This window comes from Vidua chalybeata, chromosome Z, assembly GCF_026979565.1.
Source record: "Vidua chalybeata isolate OUT-0048 chromosome Z, bVidCha1 merged haplotype, whole genome shotgun sequence".
In the NCBI taxonomy this organism is placed as follows: domain Eukaryota; kingdom Metazoa; phylum Chordata; class Aves; order Passeriformes; family Viduidae; genus Vidua; species Vidua chalybeata.
The window spans coordinates 44,901,127-44,910,445 of record NC_071570.1 but is presented as its reverse complement, the minus strand read 5'-3'; the positions used below and the strand labels follow the sequence as shown (position 1 = coordinate 44,910,445).

The 9,319-nt window shown below is 39.5% G+C and overlaps 1 protein-coding gene across 1 annotated transcript; it reads right to left on the bottom strand.

Annotated features, from left to right (window-relative positions):
• Positions 1–908: 908 nt before the first annotated feature.
• On the bottom strand, positions 909–9,290 carry FNTA (farnesyltransferase, CAAX box, alpha). Its single transcript, XM_053931801.1, has 9 exons — positions 9,107–9,290; positions 8,313–8,398; positions 7,659–7,773; positions 7,047–7,151; positions 6,234–6,360; positions 5,758–5,906; positions 3,768–3,830; positions 3,108–3,279; positions 909–1,615 (listed from the first exon to the last, which is right to left on the bottom strand). Exons 1-9 carry the CDS (start codon positions 9,250–9,252, stop codon positions 1,484–1,486), a joined length of 1,095 nt encoding a protein of 364 aa, XP_053787776.1. The 5' UTR covers positions 9,253–9,290; the 3' UTR covers positions 909–1,483.
• Between the last annotated feature and the right edge of the window lie 29 nt (positions 9,291–9,319).

Genomic DNA, 9,319 nt, shown 5'->3' with positions numbered 1-9,319 from the left:
GATGTTTATTTAAAGGATTGTATTTGACTGTTTCATCTTTCTGAGCTTTCTTGACTCTTTGCCACTCCTGTAGCAAATACATTACTTCGTCCTGAAGACCTTCAACACCCTGACTGTTCAGTACTCCATATTTAGTACAGTTTCAATTAGGAACAACTCATAGGGATAGAAACACACTTTTTGTTTTGTACTGGAGTTTCAAATATGGTAAAAAAAACCAAACATGTGGAAATAACATGGAAAAAAAGAACCCCCCAGATTAACCAATCTCCAAAAGTTTGAAGTCTGTGTCTGTTTTGAATGTTCATTTGTCACTACAAAAATGTTTTCTCTACTGCTGAGACAGCAGCAAAACCACTACAAAATTACATAGCTTTTGTATAACAATTCCACTCCCTGTGAGTTTTGAATTTCAAGAGTGCATTTAATTAAATAATTTCAAGTGTTAAAAAATAATCTCCACTATTGTTTAATCACAGTTAACACCTTTTAATGTTTAGTGTCAGAAAGACTGCATATTATGGAATAAACACCAGCATTTGTTTGTTCCCTCTATGATAGTTTCCAATAAAATATTTCATATCAGACAAACACTCTATAAGAACACAGTTTACAATAACCATTTGCTGAAAAACAGGGTAGATGCAGTTTTCTGGAGCAGGTATACACCTCCCCCAGGATCCTCAAAGCATTTTTCCTGTGCAGGTAAGAATTCAGGGCTCCATTGAATATATTAGGTGTACTGAAAGTTTCTGGGATAAGAATACTCCAGTGCAAAAGACATCTCAATGCAACAGAATCCAATACTTACACAAGGGGATATTTTACCTCTCTTAGTATTTGAAAAAAAACAAACTATGCACTTACAAGGACCAAAAGAAACACATTAGAAAAATTCAGACAAATGCTCTAAGTTATCTATTTTTATTACAAAATTACACTTGGTGTTAGTTGCATACAACAGCATAGGCTGACAGTGTTAGACAGCTGCTCCTACATAAGGCAACACCTGCAGTACCTACTTGCACTAACCAGGTTACTCTATATCCCCTGTAGTTAAGTTACCTGCAGTCACTACTGCAGCAAACTCATGAGACAGTGTTAGGAACCACAAGTGCATAAGCCATGACATGAGACATGGTTTTAGTGCTTCACAAGTTGTAGAGTAACTTATGTTGGAAAAAAACCTCTAAGATTAAGGCCAGCCGTTAACTGAGCACTGTCAATGTAATAGGTATAGCTTTACGTATTTTTAGTTAGGAACTAAAACCTTTACTTGGTACATTTCAATAATTAAGCCTTAATACATTTCTTGACTGCAGCAAGAGCCATCAACTGTAGCAGCAGCAATTCAGGACTAACAGCAGTCTGCATTCCTCTTTCATTGCAATACCTACAAATGGACTTTGAACTTGTTGATGACCTTACTCAGTACAGCTTTGGAACAACTTGAGAGCTTAACACTGTTGTCTTCTATGTTCAGTTACTGCTCTTTATCCTTCAGTGTGCTGCTCTGTTCAGTGCCTGAACTGTGCTTGCTCTTAAGGGACCTTCCAATGTATCTCCAGTACTCTTTTCGGATGGTGTCTTTTTCTTTAGCCAGAATTTCACACAACTATGAAAGAAAAATGAGAAACTGGAGTAGTGAACCAACTTACAGAATTCTTAATTATAAAATGCATACAACATATATTTCAGACAGTATTAAAAATATGTTCCTCTGCAACATTTGTTTTATTCACGGGATTTGTAACTGTTTAATGACATCAAACTGATGACAACTCCAGTTGGTAGCCAACCAATCTGACACTGCACAAAAATCCCTCCAGGCCCATTTCAGTTGTAGGAATTCCCTTTGGCTCATTTCCATGCCTACCACTCATCATCCATGCCAGCCTAATGCACCCTGGAGTAGAGCACAATATACTTCCTGAAAATCTTGAATGTCTTTCAGTCATCCAATAGGCCATAAACCAATTAATTCCAAACACTGGAAGATCATCCTGCTCTTGAATCTTCAGTACTCTTGATATACTGTCAGGAGATCTTTTATTTCTAGTTTTTTCCTCAGCAGACTGTTCTAAAAAGGTTCTCCATGCAAGTCAGTAGCCTTCTCTCATGCTACATTAAGAGTTCGTGCAGGTAGTTCTACATGTTTTGTTTTTTCTTTAGTTTTGATCTGGGTAAGCAGCACAGTAGAAGTCAATACTACTTAAAGGACAAGCTGTGTGAATTTTACACAGTCTGAACTCTACAAATGTTTTAGTAAATTCCCTTTTATTATGCAGATGACATTGCCTTACTCAGTGAAATGGAGTTAAGAAATCAGGAGCTTTGTTGTCTAAATAGAGAAGTCAAAATCAGTGAAGTAGTATAATGGGGACAACTGCACTTATTTACAATCTGGTCCTGGAACACAACAATGGAAAAGTGCTGAGAAAGAACAATATTAGAACACAAAGACTCCAGGCGAAACTGCAGATCTAATTACATCAAGGTCCAGTCAGTCCCACAGTGAATGGGAAGTGTTCTTGTGAAAACTACACTACAAAGTGCACCAAGGAACAGCCAAGTATAAAGCTCTGGGAGATACACAACACTGCCAGAAGTAATTTATGCTCTGTAGGAAGTGGTGCCTGACATTTCTTACTGATAACCCAGTGCCTGCTGGCCATAAGCTAATTCTGTTAACTTTCTTAGAAAGAGCTAAGAAGGGCCAAGGGAGCTAAATTGAGATTGTTTGGACATGGATATTCTGAGAAAAATTCATTAACCTACAGAGAAGAGAGTGAGTTAATGCTACAAAGTAAACATTGAAAACTCCTCAATTGTTCAAACATCTTCTTTCTTCTGCAGGTAGTATTAGAGACTTTCCTTCACCATCACATGAAGAAAACTTAAAAGTAATTTAATAACTGGCTAGTTATTATTTATATTTATGAGATCCTTATGATTGTCTGGATTTTGTGTTAAACTCTTCATAGACGTCTCATGATTAACAACTAATCTGTTCTATTTACGAAAATCAATCTCATTTTGTCAAGCTATAAAACCAGACAGGAATAGGCAGCATCCCTGAGAAGAAAAACCAAGCTTTCAAACCGTACCTCCAATGCCTTGTTCAGTGTTTCTTCCTTGTTATCACACTGGTTTTCTAGCATATCTTCATATATATCCACAAGAAAGGCAATCAGATAGGGTGAACTGTGACTGGGCTGTAAATTCAACAGTTCCTCCAGCAGATTTGGATATTTAGAAAGACCACGATCCTGTAGAATCCTAGAAGAGAGGTTAATAGGCTTGACATATAACCATGGGAAATCTGGTGTAAATAATTGCATTTTTGTTATGATTCCTTTACTTGGAGATTAGGTTTGAAATCAGGCTGCGAATACAAGTAAGTCAGAAAGTAAGCAGCATGCAGCACTAGTACAGCCTCATGTTGTAGTAAGCTGGTATAGTTTTTGTTGAACAGGCATTAGACTGAAAGCATTTTAGTTATTTCCTATCTATGCTTTTTAACACAGTAACAAGTTTTTAAAAGCATGAGAAGTACCTGTAGTCCTTTCACAAGAACTATAGGGCCAGAAGCTTAGTGAAAAGTTACAGAGAAATTACGTTAGAATATAATAACCCTTTGTGACAGTATTTGCATGCCTGCTTAAGCAAGCTACACTAGAACAAAAATCAAGAAGTTCTTTTCAATTAAGACGTAGGCATCAGACACCTTCCACAGATTCTTTGTCTCATGGAGAAATACACCTCACCCTTTTAAGTAATTCCAAGCACTCTCATTATGTGGCACTGCTGTGATCATCTCAAGAGTGTACCTACAAGAAAAAGGTAATAGGTCATGAATGCAGCCGATAACAATGCAGTTAGAAATTACCTGAGTGTGCTCAGAAGCTTCCAAATGCATCTCTCTAGCCTATACTTCACTCTTTATGCAGATCATCTCATTTGGGTAGATCAAAAATGGCTCACAATATAATTACTAGGAGTCTCTAAGAGGCAGACACTATGTTTTAAGTGGTTAATTTGCTGGACTTTATACAATAATGAATCACTTCTTAAAATTATTAGCAAAAACACTGAAAAAACAACATAATATACTCACCTTGTATGCTAAAGAAGTAACTTATATCTTGATGCTCAGAAATGGCAAGGGACTGAAAATGGTCAGAGTAACTGAGCTGTTAATATGACTGCAAGTGGTATGTTCTGTACCTATTTGCAAAACCTTTTTCATCAGGCTGCACTCAAGCAAACCCACAGAAAGGCAGAGCTTGAGCTTTCAGCTCACACAGCCTTCTGCAGCATTTCTGTGAAAGCAGCAGTGAGGCAACTGCTGTAAAAGCAAAGCAACAAAAGGCACCTCCAATACAGCCACAAAGCCACATCTACATAAAGGAGATTTATCTTCTGGCTTTTCCCAGCATAACCAGGCATTCTGGTGATTTTCAGAGGCTGCAGATACAGGAGTATCTGATATATCAGGAGTACTAAAAAAAAATACCCACAACTGCAACTCTTTTTAAACATTCTGCAGTCACTATGACAAAGAACAAGTTTATAAACCAACCAGCAGTTCCATAATGACATCTGGGAAGTCTTAATCTTAGCCAGCCTGGTTCTTAAGATGGTACCCTATTATCTTGAGAAGATCAAGAGAGAATGTCCAACCTTAACTCTAGAGATAAAAAGTTGAAGATATCCAAGTCTAAGTCATGGAAATGGTTCAGATTTACTGATCTACAGGAAAGTTATAAACTGATAGAGAAGTAAAAGTTCTAGAAGGTTGCAAAGACAACCATGGAAGATGGTGAGGGCTGGGATCCTCTATGAATAATGTACCAAAGGATTCAGAGATTCAGTCTTCTGAAAAATAACTCTATAAAAAAATCACAGTACCTTAACTGCTTCTTCACTTTTGACAAATATCTCCTCATAACCATCAACCCTAATCAGCAGTCTGAGATGTGAAAACCATATGAAGAGGCTTCTCTTACCACCATGGGTAGGAAAATATGTCTAGAAGCCCAGTTTGTCTTCAGTTACAAACATGCAACCTAGAAACAGTGAGCACAAAACTCTCTTTCCTGGAAACTCACAGAGGCAGTTCTCTTTGTGCCAACCACATACTTCTTTTTCCAGCTGCATCAAATTCCTCACAAAAGGCAACTCTTCTTCCTACAATCCATGTCATATTGGGTTTGCATGGCCTGTTTTTGGTAGTGGGGGGGTGGCTACAGGGGTGGCTTCTGTGAGAAGCTGCCAGAAGCTTCTTTCATGTCCATCAGACCCAGTCCCGGGTGACTCCAAGGGACGTGCCACAGGCCAAGGCTGGGCCAATGATGGTAACGCCTCTGTGATAACATATTTAAGAGAAAAAACAAAGGTGGTTGCACAGATTTATTTGCTGCAGTGCCTCTTTCCAAACCTTCTAGGAATAGAATACTAATGAACAGAACAGCAGTGTCACAGATCTTCTGCAGCTTGTCCGACTATAACTAGTCCATCATAAACCCCAAAGTTTTGTTTGCACAATAAACAGCAGCTCAGGAAAACAGATTCAAGATAGTAGCTTGCCCAGGGTAAGCAGAGCTTTCTTCAGTCTGACATTTGATGTGCTAACTGTGAGCGTTAGTCCCAGAAGTGAATAAAAATCAGGAAACAAAGCCCACGGGGACTGTGAAAGTATTCTTTGCTTTCATATTATGGAGACTGTTTAATATGAGCCCGGATAGCATTACTAACCGGACTTCTCTGTCTAGGACTGCTGGGTCATCATAGCCAGTGGTGTTGAAAATGACAAAGTGCCGTTGGTTCCAAACAGAATTGTTTCTCACATCTTCTCTCAAAAGCTGGTCCACATAGTCCAGTTCATTGTCCCATAATTTGAACTCCTACAGAAAGGGAAGGAAGAGAGAGAATCACAATCAAAAGTTTTTATTTTTTAGAATACATTCTTGTTCTTAAGTTGCCTGAACATCAGATAGAGCCTTTTTTGAAGAAACCAACAGAAAAAAAAATAAGTACGGGTGAACTAGGAACATGCTATACAGCGGTACACAATGGTATTAGCTCATCATTAAATTCACACACACAACAGTAAGTAGACAACAATCCAATTCTTTGAACTCATTTCCTAAAAGGCAGGTTTATAGCTAACCTCTGCCACACATTTTAAATGAAGGTTATTTAAAGAATCAAGAGTTCTGTGGATACAATACCTGAATAACCCATTGTCTGTGTTGCCAGGCATGGTAATTTTTGGCATCTTGGTTAAGAATGTCAGCTATGAACTCAAGCTCTCGGGATGGATCCTGCAGCCACTCAACCAGCACCCGTCTGTGATGCCTAATGACAAGAGGAACAAAGTTTAAATTGTTTTTATGAGTGTGTGGTGTGTATTCTATATATTCTTGCTTATAGCAAGCGCACCACTTAGGAAAAAAAATCCACTAGTTAAATGCTTCAAATTAAGCATACCAGAACATTTCACTTGGCTCTGAGAAATGCATGATGCATATTTATATTATAAAAAATTCTAACCACATATACGCAATGGCCAATCATCTCATTTTAGACAAGTAATGTTCACTGGAAACAACACAGTTTCACACTCATGGTCAAAGTCTTCAGCAGAGTAAAGTTTTCTAGTAATACATAATTTCTCTAGCAATAACAATGCCTATTCCCATTCCCTTTTGCCTATTCCCATTAATTTTGGAAAAAACCAACAACAGGCAAGCAAACTCCAAAACAATAAAAGAAAAAATACTAATGTCTATGTGTCTTCTCAGTTGCCTGTTCACAAGTCTTTTTTTTTTAACCTGTCAGACTTATTTTGGCAGTCTAAAAATTGAAATTAATAAGAAAACAACACCTGCTTAGCATGTCATAATCATATGCTTAGAACGAATATTTGAAAGGAGCTTTGACATAATGCAACACCATTTAACTCCTCCACCACAACTGGACAATTTACAAAACAAATATTATCTGCAAAAATATTAAGAACAGAAAAGAAAGCATGATTTTACCAGACTTGGTAGTTCTTTGGCTGATCTTCAATGATAGCTGTAATGTATTTAAGTTCTTCATGGAGATCCTTTCCCAAAGACTGCAGGAGGACTCTCCGGAAATGCCTGTAAAAAAGTCAAGCATTTCAACACTGCAAAAGGAGTTTCCTAAAATTCACAAAGAAGAACATGGAATCACTTTGTTCACAGTTCTTGTAAATGATATTGAGCTAAAAACAATGCAAAAAGCTAAAACTAATGCAAAATCCTTAACCACATATTTAGTTCTGTTAAAGGGCGTTCAATTATTGAACAGCAGAGAACTAGAATATGACTGGTTGCAACAGTACATTATCTAAGACTGTAACAATCATGGTCAAGTTAACCTGTACCCGTGGTAGTTTTCTGTCACAGGAACTAAGACTTCTGTGCTTGAAACAATGCAAACCACTAATTTAAATTGAGGCATGGGAAATACTGAACAAAGGCTTTCTTTGGAAGCTCACTGGAAGGCTACTCTGCTCCTCTGTGTAAATTCAACTAGGCATGCCCTAATTCAATGAACAAAACATTAAAGACTTAAAAGATAGGCAGCTGAATGACCATGGAAATAATCCCAAGATTACTACATACCATACTGTGTAGTTTGCAGCATTTAATTCAATGGCATCTGCTGTTAACTTGAAAGCTCTTTCACTTCTCTCATCCCGCTGCAGAACAGCCCGGAAGTAATCATAGACATCTCGGACTAAAAGAGAATAGCATTTTAGCCAATGGCCTGAATAGGAGGTAAGGTTAATAATCCTTTGAAATTGCTTCCTATTTTCTGTGCTCTAAATACACCTCTGTAAAACAAATCATATTTACTAATCTGAAAGCATCTTCCACTGAGACCTGTGCAGGATATTAGCACACCACAAAGCTGCATGAGTATCTTAGAAACACACCATCAGAATAGCCAACACAATCATAAAAGGTCTGTGCTGCTTACTCAGACTACTTCACCAGCTGCAAGAACTTCATGTTTTGCTTCCCCTTGTGGGCTGCAAATGCCTTGTGACATGAACCACACTGTCTCCTGTATTACCTCTTAAGCCACAAGATTTTAAAGGAGAACCTTGGCTATTAACATCTCAGGTGAAGATTCAGCTTCAAAGATGTTTGGTGAAAACACCACACACAAGCACTGTAACAATCAATTTCTTCACAGTAATTCTAGAAAATGTTATCCAAAACACGAAGTCTTGTGTCATCAATGGTTGAGGGCAGAATATATTTAAGACTTACATTTTTCACTGTAGATGATCTGAACAACAGGATTTGGCCCATCATTTTGAGGAACAGGTTCAATATCAGCCCATTCCTTCCTGTCCCTGTAAATACAAGTTTTTGTGTTTTCAATGCTTCTAAAAAGCACAAAATGCTACTCATACCTTGACATGCATGAACCTGCATCCAGTAACACATCCTTCTCTGAACAGTCCCTACTATTTTAGCTACATTATTGTCTGTAACACAGACCAGCATATAAATACGTAAAGGTGTCCCCAACATAAGAAGGACATGGAAGTGTTGGAGCAGAGCAGGGCCACGATGTTGAAAAGAGGACTGGACCACCCTTACAAAGACAAACTGAAAAAGCTGGGGCTGTCCAGCCTAGAGAAGACCATGTAAAGACCTCAGAGCAGCGTTCCAGTATCTAAAAGGGGGCCTACAGGGAAGCTGGAGAAGGATTTTCTGTCAGAAAATATCATGATGGGACAAGGAGTAATGGGTACAAACTGAGAGAGGGGAAATTTAGGTTAGACATTGGGAAGAAATTCTTTGACTGTAATGGTGATGAGACACTGGACCAGGTTGCCCGGAGAAGCTGTGTATGCACCAGCTCTGGCACTGTTCAAAGCCATGTTGGATAAGGCCTTAAGCAATCCGATATAATGAAAGGTGTCCCTGCCCCTCCCAGAAGCTCCCCACTCCTCCGGCCCCAGCTCCGCCACTCCGCGCCCCATACCCCGTGTCGTGCCGCGACGCGAGGGTCCGGTCCGGCACGGCTCCGCGGGATCGCGCCGCTGCGGCCGTACCTGTACAGCAGGTAGCCGGCATCTTCCCCGTCTTCCTCCTCCTCCAGCAGCTGCCCGAAGCCGCCCTCCGGCTCGCTGCTGTCGCCCTCCACGTCCCCCTCCGGCTGCAGCTCCACCGTCGCCACCGCCCTCCCGTCCGCTGCCATCGCTCCTCCGCCGCTTCCGGGACCCGGCAGCACTACAAAGGCGGGGGCGGAGCGGCTCGACAGCGCC